Consider the following 27,367-nt stretch of genomic DNA (forward strand, 5'->3'; position numbering starts at 1 on the left):
GAGTTGTTGAAAAGCGAATTCTTCCATACAGATAACGCTTTTGCTAACAGGAAGTTCTCATCTCTATATATTTAAATAGTTCTCTACACCCACTGCAGGCCATTTTCAAGGGATCACACTCTCCAGTTTGCTAGGTGAGGCATCTCAAACATGTGTTAATCATGGAGTACGGTGTGCAAATACAGGAGTGCTTTATTATGAGGCTGGTCTCGTTTCTACCCAGAGACTTGATATTAATTTTCCAATAATTCAGCGTAGAAGAGAGTCAAAGCCAAAACATTATGCAGTTCAAGCACTTCTGTTTTTTCTCAAGTTACTTTCACAGCATAATCAGGAGGCCTGCCCCAGTTGTTATGCTAAAAGGCACAGCATAAACGTATTCATGTTAAAATTCACTGAGTTGCTCCTAATTTTGTACTATCAAACCAATGTCAAGGCTTATAGACTAAGCAGTCTTGAGACCTTATGACAGCACAATCATTTTTCTTCCAGGCTGCATTTTTATCATAGGACCTATGGGTACAAGTGACTTATCGGTAACCGTGCTTTGGGCGTTACGGATATAGCTTAGAAATAATGGCATCTTTGGCCACTAGACCAAAAAAAAAAAAATCACTCCAGTCTAGTGTAGACCTATGGGGTGCATTGTTATCCACTGACCCGGGAAATCACTTAAGCATACGTTTAACTATATATGTGCTTTGCCGAGTCAGAGCCAGACACAGGTACTTATTAAGGCTACCACCAGACTCAGCATGTCAGCTCTCAGTGTTTGTTTCATCTGTATTTAAACAAGAACAGAGCTCAAAACGTAGCAACTGCACAACACTTAAAATAAAAATCAATGCAGTTCCCAAGTATGTTTTGCTGGTGGGAAGCGTCTCAGATCCCCCACCAAAGTGGGGAAGATTCCACCTCATTCCTGTATTTGAGTGGAAAAGTCCCATCAGAACCCACCTAAACACATAGCCAGGCGCTCTCTCAGAGTATGAAGGGTGAGATGTCAATGTGAATCAGTAACCCACTGCAACACGCTACTGGCTGCGTCCTGCAACAATTCACTATACAGATTTGTCATAAATAGAGTTCTTTATTGAGATCAACGTTTCATCGAGATTCAACAAAGCATTTAGAAACTGTTGCAAGAATACGTGAAGTAAATCATATTAAAATGTAAAGTAATAAAAACTATTCTTACCAGGTTTAAAATACCGGCAACTACTCCAGCACATCACAAATTAAAACAAGAGGATCCACTGCTATACTAATCACAAAGCCATCTACACAAGAGAAACGTATATTCACCCAGATGCAGGAAGAAATACAACTATTACGTTTATATTTTAACATTGAGAATCAGAATTAAATGAAGGCCCAGAGAGCAAAAGATCTTTAAGGAAAAGTAGTCGTACAATAGCAGCTTTTATTGAAAAGGCATCCTTTCTGTTCCAGGTCTCATTAATTTAACATGTAACTAATTAGGAAAGAATATATTTCTTGGGTTTTCACAAGCTTCCTTTTCTTAGACCGTACGTCATCGTAACTTCACATTTACTACATGGTTTTCCAAGAAAGTGCTACTTAATTTAGTTTCAAAATAAACTTAAGTAGAAACAAACTGCTGCTGGGGCTGAAAACTCACTGGAATGTTCAAGTGCAGATTGTAATAATTCACATGTAACAAATAAAAAAAACTTTATAACGAAAAGAGAGGTCAGAAAGCTTGCTGGGGTATTTAAAAAGTCACATGACAACCAGTTTATCAAGAGAGATCTTGGTACAGTTTGATTTATCCCTAATGCCTATAAGTACTGGAAGGAAAGATGACTTTAGTATATTTCCACTGAGAAAATTAGTCAGACTGCACCATTAGGAACCTATGGAGCACAGTATAGAAAAAAAATTTAAATTAACCAAGAAAATAACCTGTTAAAAATCAAGACACACATAAAACACAAATAAAAATAATTTTCCTTAGGCAATCCCAAGGCAAATCCAGAGAATATGTACATTAAAAATATTCACTTTCACAAATTTTGATAATGAAACAGAAGACATCCAAAAAGAAATTCATTTACAGTTCTAAAACACCACAGGCCAAGACTAAAAGTCTCAGTGTGTGCGTTAACCTACACTCAAGGAAAGCAAGGGAAAATGGTCCGATACAATCCAGTGTAGAAAATGTTGTAACCTTGGATACAGTTTCCAAGGACACTGGGCCCTTGGCTAACAGTATAATAGCTCAGAAGCTGAATGCAACACTGAATCATTTTAATGACTAGGATATGTAAGTGGAATGATCCTTCTTGTGTAATGCCCTTATCAGTGGTATCTAAATGTAAAACATTCACATCATGAGAACCCTTTGAAGGTGTTTAGAAATATGCATTTTGCTCGACATGATCACTTTAGTATTGCCTGCCTCTTTCCCATTCTGTACAGAGCAGGGGACTAGTAATGCCATACTCCGATAAGCTCTACTGTAATTATACCCGTAAATGCCCTTTCCCTCTATTTACGTGCCAAAGACATGCTGGATATTTCTAACAGAGACAACGTATTTGCTTAACAAGCGAGTACATTAAAAAAAGAATGTAATTAGAATAGACTTTTGCCACAGTGCAATGAACTGTACTGTATTTGGAATACAAATTTGCTGTAGAGTTTCCACACTGTAGCTACTTTAGCTTGGGCCATGCTCTTAAAACTCATAGGAGGGTTGAAAAAAGAAGAAGAGCCGTGGAGAAAGCCTACGCTAATAAAAGGCTTCCCTTGTCCCAATACAGTATTTATACAAGCTATTGCCTTGATTCAGCAGAGTACTTACGCATGCGAATAGTGCCATTGCTTTCAGAGGCACAAATCAGGTGTTTGCTTAAGTCCTTTGCTGAATCAGGGCCTAAGGGTCCGACCCTGCTAACTTACGACTGTAAGTCCTAGAGTAGTCAGTGGGACTACTTGCATTAGTAAGCACAAGGCATGATGAGGACTATATAGCAGCATATGGCATGGCAAGAAGCATATGGTCAAGGTGACACAAGTAGTATTTGCCGAGGGGGACAATTATCTTGTCAAAGAGCTGTTCTGAGGTCTATTGCACTTATACAACACGACTAGTTAGTAAAATAGTGGCCAGTCAATCAGAAATCAGGTTGCTTTGATAAACTGCGCAGCAGAAGGTGGGTGCTGACTGTTACATTATTGAAAAGCTGCCACTTGATTAACTTGGGTCTGAGACCAGAAGGCGCAGTATGTTACCATTAGATGAATAAGCAGGTTTCTGAGACTAGGAAGATCTATTTTAAATTTACTTTATGTAAATAAGGGTCATTCACTTAGCATTCTTATTAGCCAAGATCTCTTTCATTTGGTATATATTAATCTGTGACTAGAACTAGACAAACCATTTTTATCACCTATGCAATTTTGTTCACAGGAAATGAAACCCACAGGTCAGCAGTAGCTGTTTACTTAGAACAGAGACAAGGCTTGGTTTGAGCAGCTGATGACATCTTGGAAAGAAGGAAGCATCTCTCAAGGTCTGTTTGAGAAACTACAATAAATCAATGAACAATGAAATCATCAGTTATACCGAGGAAACAAACAGCAACTCTTGCTTTCCTCACTGAGAGTCAAAACTAAGAGGCCATATAGTGGTAAGGCCCTTTTGAAATAAAAGCACATTTCCTTTGGATTAAAAATTCTGTAAAGCAATTAGTAATTCAGAAGTTCAAGAACCGTTATGTTCTTTCTGAACTGGGAAGCTGTCTTCACAGCAAACGTATTTTATTTTTGTGTTCTGCACTGTCATCTTGATGTTGTCTCTAAAGAAAGAGCCCTATACGTCTAGATTTGTGAGTAACATTTTCTGATAGCCTGATACATTAATCTCTTACTGTCCAGACAGCAGCACCGGCCAAAAAGCCCCCCACATATTTCGCATTTGTGCAGTCTGCTGGGAAATCTCAAATTCCAGTGTGAAAAAGCTAATATCTGAACTGCAAACTCAAAGCCAACCAGTGCCATCAGTTCAGAGAGTCTGGTAAAGAGCCTTGATAGACAATATTAAATTGCATGAGACATGCAGAGGAGTCCCATCAAGAAAAGCATATTCATACACCACAAATATGTAGTGAAATATACAGGAGGGGCGTTTGATATTAGTGGGGTATGATTTTCAACATGATGTGCAGCAATTTAGTTATATGATTACGTAACAAAGGACAGAGGGCTAAATGCATAATACATCATTTTGAAAGTATATCCCCTATGTTTGCAGTTATAGGACAAATCCAATAGAGGGGTAAAAAGGTTTGTCTACTACTTACAGCCACGTAGAAGAGACTGCATGTTTTAAAATCCAGCTGCCTGTTCTGAAGCCTAAAGATATGGTATGGAAAATTTAGATATACAATGATTTTTATCCCAATACTAACCCGCTAAATGTAGGAATAAAATGTATTCTGTAATACAGAACAATAATTCTATAAACAAACAATGGCTCATTGCAGCCTAACAATCCAATTCCTTCTAGGTCAATAACTTATTTCTGCTTGAACATTACTGTCACTTTTTGTGCACTTTAATAGCGTAGGAGCAAATATCTAAGAAAAACCACCACTCTCGGTTCATATATTTAAGTTAGAGGAAAGAACAGTTAGCAAATACACATTTCATGCATTTGGTTAAGGGGCCATTTCAGTTTAAACACACACAGCCTAGTATTTCATCTCTTTCTTGAAACGGTAAGACCTATTCCACTTCATGAGTCAATTTGCCTTGATCACCACAGTGAGTTGCTACATCTCAAAAAGTGCTAACCAATTCCAGCTTGAGAGAGAGGTTGAAATGCCATGTTTTATGCCACAGTACAAAATTCTCTGATTATTTCTGAAAACCTCAATGATGGCTTGAACCTTCCAGTGAAATTCTTCATGGGGAACTTGTATGGGAGAGTGGCTTTGACCCATTGCAGTACAGAAGAAATGCAGAAATGAACATTTCAGTACTCTAACCGCTGCTCAAAAAAGCCTTCAGTGTTTATTCCCCTATATCACCACCATAAAGACCATGTCTTGTCATTGACTGACGTGATCCCTCCTTCAACGTACGTTCTTTCAAAGCAGGTCTGGCAAAATGAGGCCTGGAGGTTTCGGCTCCACACAATTGATCCAGAAGTTTGCACAGCTTGCATGGTACTGGTGCCCTCCATAAGCCAGTTTGAAATTATCCGTTTCTGAATTAAAAGCCTAGAATAACAAAAATTGAAACAAGTGTGACAGTCCCATCTGCTCAGGGATGTAAGAGCTAAAGAGGAGATCAGATATCTGCAGATGTGTTTACACTAAGAAGGCACAGTAGCATCAGACCTCGACCCTCTCACTCTGTAGACACCATCCTCAACTGCAGAAATGGGCCAAATGGCAAGCAAAATTTCATTGTAGTCTGCAAGAATTTCTGAAGGCAGACCATATCCGCAACTGCAATGGCTGAAGTTGTAAGCTTCAGTCACTACACCAGGTTTTAGTAGTGGACATGGTTTGATTAGCATTACATTTGACCTCATACCTGGGAGCTGATCCAACTTGCTGCATGCATCTCTCACTAATTATCTTCTATAGGCAGGAAATAGTACACTGTACTGTACCTCAGAGATAACTTGTTAGGCCAGCCCATAACTATAGACTTCAAATTATTTCATTCACTGGGACAAATTACTCCGTGATTTAAGAGGTTGCAACTCCTCTGATACCAAAGTTGTGCCTGCTTACTGCAGGGCTTAGTTTGGTCTAGTGTCTTCTGTTAGGTGCAGCTACTTTATAAGAAAACCTTTTTGAATAAAGAGTGAAAAATCTATGAACAAGATGAAGAATATCTGAAGGGGATTGATGTAGTTGTTGCTAGTAGGAGATAGTGCTTAGATGTCTGAGTAAACAACCACAAAAAAAGCAGTTACAGGGCTTACTTTACATAAGCTCTTTTGGTGAAAAGATTAAATTTTTTTCTCGTTCCACAACAGAACAGCTAGCAGCTTTTCATTGTAATTCCCTATTGCAAGGCTCTCTCAAAGAGCTTAGGGTTACCTTCCGGAATACTGCTGAAAATTTGTTTAAAAAAAAAAAAAAGGGAACCTGCAAAACGTTTTTACTCTGGATTTCTAAAACCACGATAGCCTTTGTGTTATCCCAAAGCAATAGCTGGAGCATCGCTTTGTAAGACAAAAAGTCAAAGCTTATCTCACATGAAAGCTACAATTCTCCTTCCACAACAAGAAACCGGGAAGCTGTAGTTGTTCAGAAACTCATCACAGTGAATTATCTACCACACAACAAAAGTAGTACAAAAACCAGGAAGTTATTCACAATATACTGGCATGCAGACAAGACAAGGGGGAGGACTCGAGCACGTGTTAGTTGATCAAATTGGATGTTACAGTCACAGAAATGACTATAAGAAAAGGGTTCATGATTGGTACAATTGAGAATGACAGCGGAAGGCTGGTCACCAGTCTTGCCTTCCACGCTCATAATTAAGAAGATGAATCTATAAAGAGTATCATTTTACTCATTCGTACTTTCCTAGGATGCTCTTCCACAGGTTTCTCTTCTTTCTGAAATAATGTTGAAACCAAAAGATCAACAAAACTCCTGATGTATATGAATTGGTCAGCTATTCACTGCTGTCTCTATTCTGGGGTCCCTCCTCCCCACACTGAAGGCAATGACCCCCTCCTGGCTTCATAGGCACAGGTACATTTCATATGGAAAATTCATTACAAGCTTTTTTTTTTTTTAAAAATAATCTCAGCTTCCAAGTCTGTTCCCCATGCTGCCCTTTATAAATGAATTTACCGCCTCAGCCTTTATACACAACTACCACCAGTCACATCTCTCCCAGGCCTGTTGAGCATTGGTGAGGGGAGTTAATCTTCCAGAAGATGTGGTAGTAACAATGTTTGAGCTTGCCTACCATATGGATTCCACCTTTGCTACCGTCGGTGGTAAAATACAGCGAGGAAGTTTGTGAGCATAGACTAGGCACAGATAGAGAATTAAAGTAGTAAATGCAAAATGGGTTTGGCATAAAGGCGCCTCCACTTACTTTACTTCTAGAATCTACATTCAAGAGACACACCCCACATGCGAGATCTTGGGCATTTTTAATCCCAGGACGCAGCATACAAGAAGAGAAATCCAACGAGTTTTCATCTGGCTACAGAAATAACGAGACAGTTGGATTTAGGCAATTTCAGTCACTGGAAAAAAAAATTCACACGCATTATGACGAATTACCGGTGCGGCTGCTGTGGAGGGGCACGAAGGCAAACAAAGTCACAGGGCAAAGATAACATACTACACATGCCCATAAATTGATGCCCACTGTAATCAAAGCCATTAGCATATTTTCAAGCATACTATGTAATCTCCATGGACATTAATTTACCACATTCAAGCACTTGTAAAAGGATTAGGTAACAGAGGAGAGAATATTTGAATTCTATGTATATACACAGGTAGGCAACATATTATTTGCAGTTATAAAGATACCATGGGATAAATTACCATTGTGGCTAGTGCAGCTTCCAGATTGGTAACTAGGGTTAACGTTGATCACTCACAATTTTGCACTAATGTCTAACCATAGAAGGGCAGTTAGTAGTCAAGGATTTTCCTGCATCTGGAATGAGGGCATATCAGTACACAACTGAGTATTAATGGCTGCCCAAACTAGGCAACAATTAAGAGGGCTAATTGTTTTATTTTGTACATTAGTTTATGTTATGAAAAGGAGTGGGAGGACAATTGTGTGTTTAAGCAGAAAAGAGATCTCAGTATGTAGTATAGCTTTCCTGATGCACTGTTTTACATTTAGGCGACAAGAGAAATGGTCAATGTAATTTTGCATTTGGGTGGTGTATAAACACTGAAGCTTGTTTGCAAGATTGTTGTAACGTGTAATGTTTAAACAATCAAAAGCAATGCATAGCAATACAAATGCAAGAGGCTTTTAAAAATTCTGGGTGATCCTAAAACAGATGCATACTTGTAATCCATACTCTAGGTATTCTAATCACAATCCCATAGTTGAACAATTTAAGAAATAATTGGAATCCTGAAAAAAACCTTTAATCTTTGAGTAGATCAATCAAATTAATAAAGGTACTAATATTTGTTTATCAAATGCATGAGTGAAGCAAATGAGAAGGTCATACAGTAATTTGCAATGAAAAACCATAAGGCTATGCATAAAATTACCTTGTAATGAAATTAATCCTTTAAATGATAAAATTAACCTTTTCAAGCACATGCCTGCGAGCTAGAGGACTCATATGTACTTAACAGGCACTTCTGCTCCATTTAGAATCCATGATTGTAATTTTACAGGAAGGGATGTGCCATACATTAGGTACCAAGCAGATCCATTATCTGCTTTTTAAAACAAAACCAAAGCCAGTCATTTGCTATTGGTTTAAAACTTAAAAAAATATGAGTGTAGATGTTGTGGAGATGTGCTGCAATACTCTGATCCTCCCAAGTCAAAAACCTTATTTGGCTATGCTGGTAAATGACTGGTTAAGGACCAATATATGGGTTGGGAATTGTATACTGAAGTCAGATGTTTAAAACAAACAAAAAACCCCCTTGATTGTAACTCAGGATGAAATTTCACAATTGTCACTAGGGAGTTAGGTTGGTGGGTCAGGGAGGGAAGGATGGAAGAAAGGAGAGAGAAAAAATGTGAATAATTTATTCTAGCCCTCCCTCAACCCCAACAGAAACACCACACAATTGCCTAAGCCTCACAGACCAGATTTTCTTCAGGTCCTGGCTTCAAATTTTCTGATGTAAACTGCCTCTCTTTGTAGTAAGATCCACCCTGAGCAAAATGTGCCATTTCACAAACCTAGTAAACACGTTTTGCCTTGCTCACCAGAGGCAAGAATTTTTCCCCACATGCGCTCTGCTCACCAATGGTCATGTTTTGTCACATGAGGGCAAAGTTGTGGCAAAACTGAATGTTGAAACAAACATGAGAGCTACCGACAGGATCATGTGCACAGGGATGCACCACACCAGCCAAAGATTCTCAACAATTTAGGAGTGATGGTTTCTTTTTACATCATGATCAGACAGCAAGGCAGCGACAAAGTTCTATACATCTTTGTTGCCTTTAACTGGGGAAAAAGACTTACCTACCAAACAATTACTGGTTGAATACTGGACATCCTAGCTTAAGGCCAGACTGTGACACTCTCACTCACACTGAAGAGTCGTTTACTCCGTGAGTAGTCCTGCTGACATCAATAGGACTACTAATGGAATAAGGTTCTACAGCGTGAAAGAAAGGGAATCACAATCTGGCCACTAATTACAAAATACTCTGAAGTACTTACTAATATATCAATACTTTATACACCCAATTTAAATATGAAAGAATCCTGCATGAATGTTAAGAAATCTTTTACATTCGAAACAGCATTTTTGATGACAACTATCTACCTTGAGAGGAGAATGCTCATCACAGTAGTACCTAGGTGTCCACTGATAGCTCAACCTGTCCTAAAACTGAGCAACAACAGTTTGACGTTATCAATTGTTGCATTAGATAAAGCCAGTCAGAATCTGACAAGGTTTTATTAAGATCTTTTTGCCACCAATATGTGGTACGGATGAGGTGGGAGAGAGGAGATGCCCATCATTTGTTGTCTCCATTTTTCAGGGACTGTAAAAAGTTTATTTCAAGTGGAAAACCAGCATACCAGATCTCACCTTGCAACTACTTCTCGATAAATGTGACAGTAGGATTTTTAATATGCATGATTACTCTGCATGCAGGGATCTGTGAATTAAGGATTCAGTGATAGGAGAGAGTATTGTGGAAATGACGCATTTATTAATCCTGGACATGATACACTGGTCTTAATCTAAGGATTAAAGGCTCTTTCACTATGCACTGAGTTCAAAGCAACCATTACAGTGGATCATGTCAACGTCCCCCAAATTAATGATTCCCCCAAAATGTGCTGAACCATTATTGTGGTTAAGTGCCTGCCAAAAAAATCCATTATATATCTGTACCCATCTCTATTCTACACGCACAGTATTTAATTGCAACCAAAGATGATGGTTAAAAATGGAAAAAGCTTAATGGAAAGTTAGAATTTTCTTGCCTTCTATTTTTAAATGTTCATCTCTCTCCCCGTCCCCCACTATCAAGGAAGGATACTCCTTGATCCTGAGCCCCAAGTAGCTCTTTCTTCACCCCATTACCTCTAAATTCCCTGCAAGTGTGGATGCTCCTCTTCTCAGTCACTAGTCATCTAAAAACTACACAGAACCATTCTTCATATGTCATCAACAGCGCTCTCCCAACTGGCTACCCACGAAGCTGTGAGAGAAGAGAAGCACTTCCTCTTCCATCCCAGAGCTAGCGAGTTGCATCTGGCTACGGCAGTTCCAGCCAGAGGAGGGAAAGAGCTCAAAACAAGCATTATTATTTAGTTTGCAGCAGTGCCCAAAATGGGCTAGGCACTTCCCAAAACCAGAGTAAGACACGTAATCCTTACTTGGAAGATCTTGCAGTCTAGTCAGTCTCCTGCAGGGCAAAGCAGAGTACTAGAACTCGGGAAGCTCACTGCTGGAGTGTCATGAAGGCACTTATTTTTCCTTTCTAGATCCATGTTTGTCTAATTTAAATTACATGATGAGCGGATATACTATCGAAATCATTAGAAAATGAGGCAACCCCACCACCTTGCACCCACACAGTATTTTTCACCTGACGAGCCCAAACCAATTCACAAAGTTGCCTATTACCCTCATTTTACAAATGGAGAAAATAAGGAACAGGGAGTTTAAGTGACTCCTCAAGATGTCATAATACATAACCATATGTAATGCTCCATCCATGTATTTAAACATGAGGGTTCCCGTAACAAAGAGGCAGCTTAATTATGGCCTTACCGTTAAAGCAGCAAGTGACATGAAGCTTATCAGGTTGTTCCATACTTTATCAATGTCCTTTAGCAGCTGTTGGAGTTTCTCACTACACACTGCGGTGGCCTTGATACCCAGTTCAACTCGTTTTGTTACTCTATAGACCTCAACAACCCCTGCCAAATTAGAGTGGAGAATTATAGGCAAGTTGCTAACTCCCAAGCAGAGCATACCAGAAATTCCCAAAACTGAGACTCAGAAAGAGCACCTAATAGACATTGAGAAACATGTGACCACCTTAATCTGTTTCAAAATTATTGTGCTATATTCATTTGGCTAAAGAGTCACTCATCATTCCAGTTTGGAAATTCATTAAGCTAAGGACACCATTTGGAAACAATTAATAACATCCTCTTATTTTAAATGGGGACACACTTAATGTAAGAGACATAAGAAAATGAAACATACCTAATAAATATTCCATGCCTTGTGCCGACTGGATGACTTCAGTGCAAACAGATGAACTACTGATTCCATTTAGGGTATCATTTGCCTTCTTAATGACCTAGCAGAAAGGATGCTGGTTATACCACCAGTTTATTTACCTCGAAGTAACTTTTACAAACAAAATTACAAAAAAGAGAAACTGCTGTACTAAAGAGAGATTAATGCAATTAGCAGGAGAGTTGGTATAGTCCATCACATGGGTTTAATTTGTTCTTGCTTATAACTATATACAGACCAGGGTAGAGGAATGGCCATGTTTAGAAATCAACTCATCTTCATTCAACTGTCCTTTCTGCTGATGGAAATGTAAGCATGTGTTCAGGAATTTTGTTTAAAAGTGATGTTTGGCAACGTTTACTATCCATTAATCCAACAAAACAACACTTCAAGGAGGAGAACTATTGTAGCTGCAAACATAAGGGCCTAAGTTACCAAAAGTGACTCATGATCTTGGGTGCCCACCTTGAGACATTTTAGAGGGGCCTGCTTTTCTGAAAGTGCTGAGCCTCCACCCTCTGAAAACCAGGCCCCTATAAGATGTCACTGAAGTGCCCAAATTAACTAGTCACTTGAAAATTTAGGCAATGGCTAAATTAACTTTAAGTGACGAAGAATAAGATACTAGCTTTACTTGATACGGTGACCTATCTGGTTAGGTTAATTTATATATACACATACTTAGTTGTTTTCTATTGACACATTAATTTTTAAATCAATTCATACAGGTCCATGCATACCCTGTCCAGATGCTCAGAGTCTGAAAGAGTATATCAGGTGGTCTGTACGGAAAAGAGGAGGTAATTTTGGTAGAGGTTACACACTTACTTGTAGGGCACTTTCCAAACATCTCTGCCACTCATACGCATACCTCTCGCTTTCCTATTTGAAAAGACAAGGATAGTCTGAATTCTGTTCCTAACCTCTTTACAGTTTATTATACTTCAGCTGAATGGGCACAGAAAAGATTCTGTCTCTCCCAGTATGTAATCTATTTGAGACCAACCATACATGTGATTTTCCTGTATTAATTTCTCATTTTGGTTCGGTGTTCATACAAAACAGCAGACCGTCACATAAGGTTCTGAAGCATGGATTTGGGAAAAAAATATTTTGCATCTTTTTCCACACAAGTAGGACAACCAATAGAAAGTAAATATTCTCTTTGCATCTTAACTGCAACATTTGAACCACAGGAGCTATAAGACAAATTGAAAATAACGAAAGAAGAAATCGGAATGGCTGAAAGCTCCAACTGCAAGTGCCTACCATAGCTGCATAGGTCACAAGGTTGCATATTTGTTACTGAGGAAGAACTTTTATAGAGTGCTTTACATTTTCAAAGCACTTTACAACCAATTCTTTACATAGGTGAGTGCAATAAGTAAACACAGTATGGACAGATACTAAGAGTCTAAGTGATTTCCCAAAGCCAGTGGACCCAGGGCCAACACTGGGATTATATTTTAGGAATTACTGGTTTCCAGACACAGTCTTAGACCACTTGATCACAGTGACTCAAATGATTTCAAGTGATGTGTCTAAAACACATTACGTTTCTAACTAAAAATAAGGAAGTTGGACACTGTATGTTTGGATTATAGATATTTATGACTGTGGAAATTAAATCTTAAATAGCAGTGCTGTATGAGAAGTTACATAAACTGATTTTCCTCCCAAATAGACCTAGTGGAGCTTAATGTGTCACAGAGGTGATGTGAGTCATCAGAAAGAAGTAGACCAACTGTGGTGCTCTAAATATCTATTTACTGGCAGACTTCATGAAGCCATTCTTTTTACAGAAGATTATTCTTATGCTGTCTTGGAACCCTGCTCAGGGAAAGAGGAGCTGTCCAAATAAATTGGGGAACAAAGGGAATAAGAAAGCTTATGCTCAAATAAATTGGTTAGTCTCTAAGGTGCCACAAGTACTCCTTTTCTTTTTGCGGTTACAGACTAACACGGCTGCTACTCTGAAACCTTTCCAAACATATGCATTTATAGGCTTCAAACAGTAAACAACTATATGAAGCGTCCCCTACCCCCAGTACACTGCAGTTCATCTGGCTAATTATCCTTTAAATTCATTTTACCAATTCCTCACAGTTTACAACAGCTTTGTTTCTTACACATGTGCATCTATTCAAGTGCAGGGATGGGCCACAGAAGTATAACTAATATACCACCTTGACTTTACCTAGTGTTGAGTTTGGGTAGCTGGCATGAATGTTTTAAACAACAATGTACTATTTATTATTCCTAAAGCCCCCATACATGTGGCATGCAGCTTTATAGACAGCTAGCAAGAAATCTCCTTCTCAAGCATTTTACAGTCCAAGGGCCCAAACCTGCATGGAACTGAGCACCCCTTTCAGGAACATGACCCAAACTGTAAATCTAGCTATAATCTCAAACAGCTGGAATTTGGGATATTTTTAATATTGCATTGGTCCATGCCTAACTTGCTTTCCAGACCATTCCTTACCTCTACCTCCCCAGTGAGATCTTTATATTTGTCTCTGATGACAGGCAAAGCAGGCTTCTCACTCAAAGTATTTGAGCGATCTCTAAATGGTTGCTCCAAAGCTGGGGAAGGAGAGGAACGACTTATTTCTCTGTCACCCAGACTCAAGCTCCTTTTGTGAGACCCTATAAGAAATTATATTACAAGCTAATTATATACAGCATATACCAATAGAAAAGCCCTTAAAATCAGTGTAGTGCTGCACTGACAGCCCAGAAGAATGAAGTTCTCCGTTCACTTAACATATAAAACAGCAATGCAAGCTTCCCCATGCAAGGTGATGAGACTAAAGTTTCAACCTTCAAGCCCATTCAATGCTTACAATACTTGCAGTATATAAAACAAAAAATAGTTAACTCTAAAAGGGCTTGATCCAAATCCCTCTGAAGTCAATGGAAAGACTCACGCTGATTTCAATGGGCTTTGGGCTCTGGCTCCAAAGAGAAATCTCTCATTTAACCATTGATGGAATAGCACAATATGCAGATAGGAGCATATATGCTGTGAACCATCTTGAACATGCTCACCTTGAACAGAGAGGTCAAAGGTAGCAAGCTCACTCTTGATCATTTCTTCACTAGATTTCATCTTGCCTTGCGAAGTTGCCACCAAGAAGTCAAATTTGCTAATTTTTGGCTTTTCGCTTTGGAATTCTCCAAAGTCATCCACACATTCTTTTGCCATTTCAGGTAAGATACCGTTGGTAGCTAAGTCAACCTCTGGGCTTGCGTCAACTGTCACTGACTCCTTCGCTTCTGACAAAGGTCTTGAGAACTCTCCAAAGCCTTCAGTCTCATCATCACTTTGACACCTGGGACCAGGATCTTTAAAGCTTGCGAAGGCTGCAAATTTAACATCCTGTAGAACATCCTCAGTAGAAAAGGTTGTCACTTTGGAAACTGTTGTCATGGTAACGTTTTCTGAACTGCCAAACAAAGTCTCCTTCTTCTGAAGAACTGAAGTAGCTGAAGAGGCTCCACTTCCTGAAGAAAGGACAAAGGAAGAGAGCTTCCTGCTCTGATGAATGTCTTCTGTGTCAGACCAGTCATAGCTTGCAAGGCTACTTACTGCGGAGCCACTGTTACAGTTTCCAAAGGGAGCACATTTTAAGTCATCTATATCTGAGACAGAAACAAGAACACACAATTACAGACTCTCCCAAGGTCAAGTAGAACTCCCTACACTGTACATAAATGATAGCCACTAGCTGTAAACCTTCAAGATCCATAAGAATAGGTGTATTGAGTTTGCACTGGTGTAACAATTAAATATGAGGTTTAATTTAGACCTAGCACAAAAAATAACCTTAAAATTGCTATGTACAGAACTATACATTAACTCTACTTATATTAAGTGTAAAACCTTGACTTCCTGAACATTAAGTATCAGAGGAGTAGCCATGTTAGTCCATACCCACAAAAACAATGAGTTGTCCGGAGGCACTTTAAAGACTAACAGATTTATTTGGGCATAAGCTTTCGTGGGTAAAAAACCCACTTCTTCAGATGCGTGGCTTGCAGATGCATGGCTTCAAGGTGCCACTGGACTCCTCGTTGTTTTCCTGAACATTTTATATTAAACTGTAAGTCGCCATCTTCATTGTACATACCAGTAACAAAGAAACATTATACTCAGTAAAACTAATATTTCCAGAGAGTACATACTGTACAAGTTGACAATTCATTTTCGTGGTGCACTCGTTAGAGAAACGGACGGCAAAATGTAAATGTGAGTAATCCAAATATTTTATCAAATTAGCAAAATTGACTATTAGCCTCACTTTCTCCTCCCACTTCATTGCTCAGAATGTGCCCCAAAGAATAAATAAAAATATTTCTGTATGTTATGAAGATGATGTAGGCATGTAAAAAACCACTAGTTTTGTTCCTTTGAATTATAAATGAGTGAAGTGCTGCACGACTCAGACTGCTGTTCAAGCATACAAGTTTCAGGAAAAATAAGACTGCTGCAAAGATCTTTGTTTTTGCTACGTGTGTTACTGATTTAGACAACTAGATAGAAAACCAACCACATTACACAAATCTTCAATCAAGCATTTATACTCACCCAGTAGTTATACGGGCCAATATGTCCTGTTGCTGCCATAAAGGGGTGTAAGGAGGCAAGAGGCTCCGTTTGCTTCACTAAGCCCACCAAAGGAAGCTATGCAGTGATTTATTTCTGCCAGGCTCTGTCTGTTACTCATTCAACCTTTTTGGTTTTAAATTTAGATTGAGATTGTTCCATATGGGGAGGCATAAAAAGCCAGGGGCCATATACTTTTTGTGAAAGCATTTTTAAAAAGCCATGGTTGATGTTTGTTTTCAGGCTTTAACAATTGTCATTTTGGATTAGACACTCAGCGGATGCTCAGTGCCTTGGGTAAAATGGTCTTAAGATAAAGCAAACACAAACACACATTCTCTTAGCATCATTTTAGCAGAGGCTGTTCTGATAAACATTTTGGTTCTGACTGGTTTGTGTGCAGTAACAACAGTTCAGGTTTAATAAAAAGATAGTGTGGAAACAAGTTGACATTCCAGCTGCCCTTTTAATTCAGTCTGACTATGCTAGCCTGAGGATTAAACCCGCTTTTACAAAACATTTCTGCCATCATTTATTCATTTTACTGGAAGGGGAGAATACACGGGAGCTTCAGGCAGCTTTCCTGACCTGACCTGACCCACACACATGATTAATCAAGAAGTCCAACAATTGGAAGAATTGCAGGGAAGTTTAACGGCTGCCAAAACAAAGTGAAGAGCCCCTTTGTGGCATAAAGTGTCACAGATTAGATTTTTTTCCTAAGAAATGACATTTGGGCTGCTGAAGAATTTGAGTGACTGATGGTATCGCCATAAGAATAAGTAGAAGAATACATGATGATCATATTATGAAGATCTGCACAGTCTACTGTGGATGACTCCTCATTTTGGCTCAGAAGGAGAAGCAGCATGTGTTGTGGGCAGATCCTAAAAGAACACATCATTGTATTCTTTCCCCTCAATCTGACTCCTGTCTCAAGATCACACCGAGGGCTTGTATTAGAAACCAGAACTCCCAATCCTTTGCTCTAACAAGTAGACCAAGCTTCCACTATAATCTCCCTGGCAAAGGCAGCAAGAAGATATTTTAATTCATTAACAATTAAATCTTTAGATCTTGCAACTGAAGCCACATGCACAGGGGTCTGGCTTGCATAGATTCAGATGTAGGATTGGAATTTAAGAGCTCCGGTCTACAAATGCTTACTCGTTTGAGCAGTCCCATTGACTTCAATGGGATCACCTCAGGTGAGTAAAATTTTAAAGGAAAGGACCCTTAGAAAATATAACAGACCCTGGATAAAATTATTTTATACCTAATACAGAGCCCAAGCAATTTATTAAAAAGCCAATAAAAATAAAAATATGAATGCAATTCTAAATGCCATAAAGCAAACCAGGTGTTATCATAAATATGGTTTTAACCCCTTTGTAAAATCAATACTGTTTGGGTAGTATGTATATTGCATTGCCACTCAACAGTCCTCTCCCGCCCCCACCATGGGAAATGGAGTCACAGTCCTTGTGATGGTTGTAACAGGCAGCAGGTTTAAAGCTTGATCCAGGTTCTCATTTAACTCATCTGCTGTGTAAAGTAAAAACAGTTTCATTTCTTTTTTCCTGAAAGGCAGCTGAGCTGCCTTCCACCAGACTAATACATAGAGAAGCAGTTGACATGTGAAAACCACTCAGTGTTGGACTCAAGGGAACTCTTCATGACGTGGGTGTTTTTATTACTGGCACAATGATGTTTTATTAGACAACGTGAAGAATCACTCCTGCAGTAGCTTATTTCCTAGAGACCAGAGATAAATTTAATGAAAAAATTAGCTTCAGTAAAAACACTGCAGCTAGAACTCCTGGTAATAAAAGCTTCATTTTACTGTAGTGGCAATTCAACCTGTTTTTTAAACGGTTGAGTACCAGCGACAGTATTTTGTCAAATCAAGAGAAAATTCACTTAACGTAGATCTGAACTAATTCTAAGAACTAAGTACTGTCTTCAACAAATACAGCTTTTATTCAAGAAATATCTGTATTCCTCATTCAAGAAACTCATGCAAAAGGCAGAATTTGAGCCAATAGAAGGGAGTGAAACATCGTTAAAAATGTATTACAGAATGAGCAAAGATTGAATCCATTAAAAAAATTCTTCCATGTGCTTTGCTTTCAAGGTACTGTAATCTTCCTGCCAAGGGAGGATCACAATGTCTGGCAATTGTTACATCAGAAAATATTTAATAATGGATATAAGATGAATAGCAAGTCATAATTTAATCTTTCAAGACTGATTAGCATTTTTGGCAACCTGAACGGCATTTCAGCCTATACTGAGCTAAATTTCATTACCAGTTTTTGAAAAACATATTGTAAAGAGCCCTGTCAAAGTAAGTCAAGCCATGAATAGATCATGCAAGACAATCTTTAATTACTCCTCTCATAAATCTACCCACCAAAAGTATATGCAAGATATTACAGGGTAATAAAGAAGTGTTCCCTGAACAGCAATGCTGGTAATTTCTTGGCTTCTTTCTGAAAGGATGAAAAATATATTTTGCTTTTTATATTTATGAGAATATAAAAATCGGAATGATAATTATTCCCATATAGTTAAATATAATCATCACAGCAGGCCCCCAACGTTAGACATTGGTATATCTTGCAGTCAGACTAAAATTCAAGTACAGTACAGTATGCATGGATCCCCAAATTACTGAAAGAAACAAGTGTGAAAAGGGAATAAAGGAGAAAGTTTGTAAGATTAAAATAAAACAGGAACATATGGCTTCCATTTAGGCTATATTAGATATGATCAGACTTGAGCACAGATCATATATCTAGCTGTTTTAAACATATGTATATATATTTAAATACCTATTTAAGCATACAGGTGCTCTAGATCATTTTAGACAGTTTTATTCCACTAGAATCCTGTGTTTTTCTGAAACAGAATCGTGAAAACAGCTACACAGTCCATTTTCCAACAATTCTGAAGTGCAATATGGATGCAGCACTAGTGCTGGCAGTAAAAAAGGTAACTGCCTTCATGTTCTCCCTTGGATAAGTGCTGCCAGTTGTGTTAGCTACGTTATCTGTGAATTTTGTAACCTATCTAGATATTTACCACCAAGCCATTTTGGATTGTATGTTTCCAGGAGCAGAAACATACAGCTTTAATGTATTAGTCTTCCAGCCTTTTAACATCACTGTTTCTTTCAATGTAATTTGGACATGCAAATAATCTAGACAGGAGCAGAAAATAAAGGTCTTAGTGATCCATACAAGTGACATGAACAACAAGCAAAGACTGATATTATTTCCACCTACCTCTCTCTGATCAATCTCCACAAGCAACCTAACACAATCATAAGAATACTTATTTGATCAGAGTCAAATTTATTCAAACTTCATGCACCATGAAGCCAGTGATGTAATCAGAATTGCACATTGTGTTGGCACATTAAAAAGAATGTGTAATGAACCAAGAATAGGGAAAAGCTCCTTTGTATTTTCGTCACAGAAAACAATGACTTTTGTGGGAGCCTTAGAATCTTAATAGCACAGTTAACCCATACCTTAAGGACAATAGCAAAATGTTTGCAATATTTATCCTTAAATTATTTCCCCCCTCTTTACAGCATTTTCCATTTTAAAACTATCAAAATCATGTTCTCTAACAGTACAACCTGCCTGGCAACTGCTTGGAAATAGCCACAGCAAGACTCACCAGCATCACTGCTGTTGATGAGAATTAGAATACCACCTGTCAGGGAGCATATAGAAATATTGTCAGAGGATAAAATACAGTTATCCAACTGTTTCCTAGTGTTACCTATTACACATGTAAACTTGACATCCCTCATCTGAGCTGACTACAATAATCTACTTCAACCATCATGGATCAAATTACGTCTGTACACTGTCTGGAAGAAAATTTACAGGCTTGAGTTTTCTGTGTCAATGGTTTATGAGAAAACCATTCAATAGTAACAGCGACAATGATACTAATATTTAAAGGAAAAGATTAATGTTGACTCAGGAGGTGATGAGAGGATATATATTTTTAAATTCATTTGGATATGTACAGGTGAAGCCTCTCACCTCTAGACTGCAGGTTTGAATTCAAGCCTGGCGATTGAAAATTGTTATATCACTTGAGTGCTGTTAGGTGATCTCTATAAAAATGACCTAGCTGTCAGTTCTCTTCCTAGCAGAGAGAGGCCCATGTCACAAAAACACCACAATTGACATTAATTGGCAATTTTGTTGGCAGTCTCTGCAAAGAGCTCAAATGGGCTGAATGTGCCATAGACACAGCTTCACTTTTACCCCTTCAGGTGATCCCTCCAGGCCAGGGCACAATACAGAGGCTCGTGCTACTGTGCCTATTGGTGACTGGAGGAATTAAAAAGAAAAGGAGTACTTGTGGCACCTTAGAGACTAACAAATTTATTTGAGCATAAGATTTCGTGAGCTACAGCTCACTTCATCGGATGCATCTGGAGGAATTAAGGGACAGATTCTCAACTGGTGAAAAATAATATAATCCCAGTGATTACAATGGAGCTATTCAATTTACTCTAGTTCATGCAGGTCTCAGAGCCGTTAATCTGGCCACTACCGAAGGCACCAAATTCACTGTTGATATATTAAAATGAAAGAAAGAAAAAAAGTGTTCCCATGCGGTGGAATTAGGGAATCTTACTAAATATTTTTTTAGTTAAACAATGGTTTGAGCAGAATAAAAGCCCTTTAGAGCTTGCATTAGCAGAAACAGCTTGGTTTAAGCCTGTAGAATCCTAGAGCTCCAGATATTTTGGAGGATTGCTATGTACTTCTAAGCGCTATTGCTCGACTTGGAAAACTAAACCACACAAATTTATACTTTTAACTGTTAGATTCCTTAATGAGGCAGATGTAAAAGCTTTTAAACACTTGTATTCATAGAAGCATTACACTGAGTGAGATCTTGCAATTAAACTTCTACACAACAACCAGGGGCGAAAAACTACTGACATATGGATCATGACCAGAGATAAAATTTCAACATAAAACTAAATCTAGCAAGCATTTTAATAGTCATTCACTCCCCATTCCTCCTAACTCACGTATGGTTATCTGATCAACAAAGATACAATTTTAAAGGAACTCTACCATATACTCTATCTAATGTCTGTCAGCGTTGACACTTCTAGACACTGGTCCAAAAAAAGGTTTGAGGACAAGACCTAATGAACAAGCTTTCTAAAATGGGAACAACTTTCCCTTTAAAATTTCTCACGATTTGTATGAAGAGGAACAAAAAGTTTCTACTGACTTTTTGCCAGCTTTAGGTCTTGTGGCCAAAAAGTCCAAATTAAAATAAAAATTTGGCACCCACTTAGTCCTCAATCTTTATTACTGCTTCCTCATTTAAAAAAATTGTTTTTACAAGCAAAGTTGTAAAAAGAAGCTACTTTGTATGCAGCAAGCTTAGTATCATCACTTTTATACCTCATACTTGAGATTATCAGTAATAGAAGTGTAAGTGATCCCAATATTTAGGAGATCCCAAAGGAACAATGGGCTCTGAAATGGCAATTACCACAAATCTATTTTTAACTTTGAGTAATCTGGGATATAAAAATTATACTAAAAGTTACAAATCAGAAACGAGAATAGCACCTTTCACTTCTAGGTCATCAGTGCAAATTCATTCCAGTTTAGCAGTGACCAAAAGTAGTTAGCATCGGAAGACTGTTTGGTGGCCTATGATACCTGAATTGTGCTCATTTGTCTTTTCAGTTTCCAAGGGACTTAAGTTCACATCATAAAACCCTTCACCACCCAATTGGCACCCTTGTTGGTAACAGCAGAGAAACTAAGATATGAGTCGATATTGAGACAAGTCCCCTGTTAATCTACAGAATAACTATAGCATGGGAAGAAACTATATCAGTCGTCAGTGTTGTCAAGCCACCAACATTCCCCAACATTAGAATTCACAAACCTGCCCTTCCACCCCAGACAACTAGCTGATTAAACTTCCTTCTCACACCCCTAGTTAAATCATTTGAAGCTTAGCCTGTTATTTAAAGTTTCAGAAGGGCACAGGAAGTAAGCTCAAAGTACTTAATTCAATTTGTTTCAAGAACTGCAGTGCATTGTACTCTGTTCTACAAGCAGAGAGGCAACTTCCCGTCTAAGGGGATACTATAGCTTTAAACTTTGTATTTTTCAGGAAAAACAAACATTTCGGGACTACAAACAAATTACACACATCCCCACAGTTTCAAAATATGCCAAGATAATATTTATTAACACAGCAGGACTTACAGATCACAAAAGATAGTGATACATAAGAGCTCTTAAAGGAGTCATTAGAATAAAGCATGCAGGTCAGTATTTGCAGAAGAGATATCAAAGCAGATTCGAGAAGGCACATTCACACAGGAAATGTTTAGTTGAAATAAGACATTAGAAAAGCAGCAAAAAACCTGATGTGAATTAAAATACACAGATTTCCAATAATGCTGAAGAAAAGATACTTTACAGGTTTGCAAGTGCAGCAAATTGGATAACCCTCTGAGGATATTATGAGCAAGGGAAGGCTCTTGCTGCAACACTGAACTTGAAACAAATCAGATGCATGCATATAACATGACTAAACACTAACTAAAATGCTTTAGTGTTGGAGAAAAGGTTAAATTTGGTATAAAAGAAGGTGCCTGGTTGAAATTAACAACATGCAGCAAGTGCTCAAAGGGTTATACCAAGTATATGCAAGAGAAATGCAACATTAGTATAGTTTACCTTCCACACCAAGAATTATAGCAAAGTTTAAAGAGACAGTATCCCCTTCAGAGACAGTTCGGAAAGTTATCTCCCCCCCCCCCCCAAAAAAAACCAAACAAACAAACCCTAAAGCAATTCAAATAGAAGTGAGTGTTTTCTACCCTTCCCCCAAAGAAATACCCTTCCCTGTGCCTACAATCAATCTGTATCACGTGGACAAGGACCCTTGTATTGCTGTGCTAGAATTAGAAGAGTCAAATACAATGCTTTACAGAGCCCCACCTAAAGCTATTCTTCATTTAAGACATTTACACAGCCCGGGCAGACAACAAAAATGGTTCCCAATGGCTAGTCAGCCATCTCTCTGTAACAAGGACTACAAAGGGATACTGTCCCTTTCTGACATTAAATATACAGATCAAAGGAAGTGAAATTGCTTTTTAAATTATGTAAACTGAAAAAAAAGATTTGAACATCACTGGTTCATAGCTTGAAATGTATCGAACATACATAAAGAAACACGTGAGCACAAAGGGTTATTTTAACAAATATAGTTCAGAGCAAGCTTGATTACGAGACCGAAACAGGAAGGAGGTAGCGTAAAACTCCCCTTGTGAAAATATCTAATTTGGCACCATGAAAGAATACAGACTTTGTTTTAAGTTTCAGAAAAATAGCTTCTAATTAGTACTTCAAAATTCAAATTTTTAGCATCAAGCACATGATGAGCTAATCCTTTAAAACAAAACAAAAAAAAAAACCCCCAAATACCCTTTCCTGCCACAAATTGCAGTTATCAATTACTGGTTGTTGTGGCCAATGAAGCTCAGATGTAGGAGAAGAGCTACATAAAATCAAGCTATCACCAAAAGAGGCTAGAAAAATATTAGGAAAAAGTGCTTTCAAAACCAAAGTCAACACTCAAGACACACTGTAGGTGCTACCTTTTTGACAGCCCACTGAACTTGGAATTTTACCAAGTCATAATATGAAAATTAAACATCTTTGCTAATAAAATTATTCCTGAAATTTTATACCCTGTTAAAGAGTATCTTCCATGCTTAAGATGCCAACTTCATTTTCTCTCCCTTACTTAAAAATATCATATAATGCAAAATTACAGTACTGTATATTTTTCGACCAGATCTGCAAAAATGGAAGAAATATTTCATATGGAAATAACCAATTCTTGCAGCAATAGCTTTTACATTTACAGTTTGTGTGCCCCGCAATTCAAAAAAGCCTTTGACTGCATAATACTTGTCACTAGAATACAGTAATATTTCCCATATTATTAAAGGCCACAAAACATTTAACTACATCTTATTCTCTATGTACATATAAAAAGAAAAAACAGGACACTTGGGAAATCTGTTTTATGATATGCAATAAGATTGGAAATACTTAGTTCATATTCTCTTAGGAGTGCTTTCATTAAGAGAAATTAAAAAGGGGGTAACCTAACAAGGAAAAAGTAAGACTCGCTTGGTTTTAAATTTAGCTCCAAAAGTGATTACCATGCGAGCATGTACAGGCTCTTTGCATGATTACTTCCAGGAATGGTATTAACTCTAAAAACTAATTGTATTCCAGTTACAGTAAAACTGTATTTAATACTTTCATTTCCAGTACTGCAGAGCTCTGGCTAAGTAAATGCACCCCTGCTTTGAAGGGAATATATACTAGTGTCATTGGGTAGAAAGGTTTTCATTTACAGCACAAATTAGTGTTCCGCCTATATTTTCAGAAGCACAGAGTGGGTCAAGTCCTCCAGCCAGGTGCTTAGCTGAAACCAAAAGACTAAAGTGAGGCTTTCAATACCACTGATCTAGCTCATACAAATGGAATGACATTGTTTGCGTTAGAAGAGCTTCCATTTGAATCCCTGCTAATGGGCAACAGTCCTACAACGTGATCAAACCTCAAAAATAAATCAGTATTGATTTTAAACTACCCAATCTATTTATAGCTATCTAAAACAATGAATGACAGCACTGCCCTGCTAAGGGACTGGTAGCTAGCAGGTAGACAGGTTTAGAAGCCTTTCGCAACTGAAAGACTAGTGCATAATACTGTAATTTAGCACACAGAATAACATTATCGAAATCTCCATCACCTACATTACCAGAGCAATCTAACCAATTCCTCACCTGCTGCTGGCGGATGCTGGCCACTAACTGTTGGCAAATCCAAAGAGCTATCAGACATGACATGCTTAAGATCTCCTCCCACATCAGCCAGTTTCATGTCAAACTGAACAGAGAGCGCATCTTCAGAATCCTCCTTGCCGACGCTGCTGCCCCCAATGGAGGGGAGATCCAGAGACTTGACAGAAGCAGAGTCTTCTTTGGCCTGCTTGAAAGCTGCCACTTTGTCTACCAGGGATTTATCCATGTTGCTACACATGGAAGAAAACTTGTTAGAATGGAAGTCGGAAAAGTCGTCGTCACTTTTCACTGAAGGGGTGCTGTCTTTCAGTTCCTCAACACCTGTTCCAGAGCCCTCCAGAGAAAGCTGTTTAAAGATATCATATTTGGTGGGAGCAACAGCGGCAGAATTCTGCCCACTTTTCATTGCACTGAGAGAGGAGACAGCTGGAGGAACAGGATTGGCCTCTTGCTTAACAGCTTTGTATTTGTCATCCATTTTTTGTTCAGAAAAGACACTGCTATTATTGAAAGCCATAAAATCTGCAAAGTCATCTTGTCCCCAGACTGATATACAATTAGACAATCCCCCGAAAAGGTTGAATTCTCCAAAGTCGTCAGCCAAGCTCAAGCTTTTACCGGGTGCTGGTGCAGGAACAGCAGCAGATGTTGGAGGTGGTGGTGCAGGGAACGAGGTTGATTTTGATGAACTAAATGCAGCTGGAAATGAAAGTTGTTTGTTCTCTCCAGTGGAGGAAAAGAGATCTATGTCTGCCAGATTCAGAGAGGTTTTTGCTTGTGTCTGTTGCTTTAACTGTGCAGTTAGAGAGGGGAAGGATGCAGGGAAAGTTTTCTCTTTTGTAGGTGGGTCTAGTGGTGAGATGCTGTCAGCGGTTTTAAAATCTGTGAAACCATCATCGGTTCCTGCAGATTTGAATTCTGCAAAGCTATCTCCTGAAGGGGAGAGGGAAAAAAATCAGAACAATAAGTAGAATCTTGAAATGAGAACAAGTATGTCATATTCATACCATGCATCAAACAAATTATTTCATGCAATGTCAAAATATTTTTATGCAAACCTATTCAATTTGCCAGCTACGGGTGTATGTTAAAAAAACAAAACTAGGCTTCTATGCAATTTTGGTGAGGTCTCCAATTATTATTCCAAAAATTTATAAATCCTTAAAGTAGCCTCAAATCATATCAAACTCAGCTTAGAAAGAGTTCAATATCAACACATTCTTATGAGCGACAAACTTAGGTGGTGTTCAGTACTGTATGTTGTTTGAATACTGGACAGATCCTTTCCCCTTCCCACGTACCTCATACTTGTCGCTGCCAAGAATTAAATTTGGAATTTCACTTGTGCCAGCGTTTGTATTTGCCCTGTTATCGATGCCAGAAATATGGCACAACTATTGCCAAAATCTTCTCTGACCTTCTCTCCACCTCCCTACCCCAAGTCCACACTGTCAATTTCGAAGTCAGAGCAGTGGCACATGGTTTCCTCACAGGATGGCTGCAGGAAGCCAGAATGAAAGCAGCACTGACAGGCTGAAAGGGGAGTATAGAGGGAACAGACTGATCGCCAGAAGCACCTGGCTTCAGAGAGCAGACAGTGACTTTTTTTTTTTTTAAAAAAAAAGCTTTTATTTATTATTACGTCAAAAGAAGGCTCAAGGCATAACAGGACTTTACCAGAGCGTGTGTGATGGAAAACACAACTAACAGGAAGAAATGCACCAAAATGCCAGTCCAACAAAGATGGCATAGCCATCATCTTAACTAGTCACCCTGCATCATTTTAAACCCTCCTTTCAAAAGTCTACCCTTTTCTGTTTCTATCAAGTGCAAAGAGAGTCAAGCATTCAGAACTTTACAAAACTTAATCTAGTCACCTTCATGACATTCCAGCTTCTGTTAAGACTGATAACTGCAACTCAAAGTCAAAACTGAACTTGAACCCCATCAGACTAAAACATACAGAGCTGGCTGGCATGTAACTTGTAACAAAAGCATCAATCAAGAACTTATTTGGATTTTAAAAGGACACAGTCAAGGCATTTCTTACAGGGTTTATGTTGTCTTTCTTACTGATTATCAAAACACCTTAGCATGGCCACCAGGGAGAGGGAAGGGAAATTTGTCACAGGCCCCCTGTTTGAGAGGGCCCCCAAACCTGTGGAATCTGAGTGAATGGTGTTGGGACTTGTACAGGGATTCCACTCACTCAAAATTTGGCCTGGGTGCCACTCCATTAGTGGAGAGGAGGCCAGACCAACCCTGAGTGATGCTGTGACCCTATGAGCCAGGTCACAAACCATGGAGCAGAGAAGCAGGCCCAGCCCCGACAGTACAGTAGCCACTGCTGTGGGGTGAGTGCAGGGCAGGCTAGTTCTACCCTCCCTGCCACCCAGGTCCTCACTTTTGGAGTGG

General features: G+C 38.6%; 1 protein-coding gene across 7 annotated transcripts in view; it reads right to left on the reverse strand.

Moving 5' to 3' along the window:
• The window catches only part of SYNRG (synergin gamma), a 131,326-nt gene that overhangs the window by 61,847 nt on the left and 42,112 nt on the right, over window positions 1-27,367 (reverse strand). The window contains exons 15-23 of one of the 7 annotated variants that reach the window (XM_077836907.1): window positions 24,935-25,885; window positions 14,493-15,086; window positions 13,927-14,090; window positions 12,270-12,323; window positions 11,406-11,502; window positions 10,965-11,113; window positions 7,102-7,212; window positions 6,575-6,610; window positions 1,071-5,249 (exon numbers count right to left, since the gene is read on the reverse strand). In XM_077836907.1, coding sequence (XP_077693033.1) covers window positions 5,118-5,249; window positions 6,575-6,610; window positions 7,102-7,212; window positions 10,965-11,113; window positions 11,406-11,502; window positions 12,270-12,323; window positions 13,927-14,090; window positions 14,493-15,086; window positions 24,935-25,885 — 2,288 coding nt within the window. In that variant the 3' untranslated portion in view covers window positions 1,071-5,117. Of the gene's footprint in view, window positions 1-1,070; window positions 5,250-6,574; window positions 6,611-7,101; window positions 7,256-10,964; window positions 11,114-11,404; window positions 11,503-12,269; window positions 12,324-13,926; window positions 14,091-14,492; window positions 15,087-24,934; window positions 25,886-27,367 lie in introns of those variants that run through there. The other 6 variants (XM_077836908.1, XR_013348300.1, XR_013348301.1 and 3 more) reach the window with 6 other exon arrangements.

This window comes from Eretmochelys imbricata, chromosome 17 (assembly GCF_965152235.1).
Source record: "Eretmochelys imbricata isolate rEreImb1 chromosome 17, rEreImb1.hap1, whole genome shotgun sequence".
In the NCBI taxonomy this organism is placed as follows: Eukaryota; Metazoa; Chordata; order Testudines; family Cheloniidae; genus Eretmochelys; species Eretmochelys imbricata.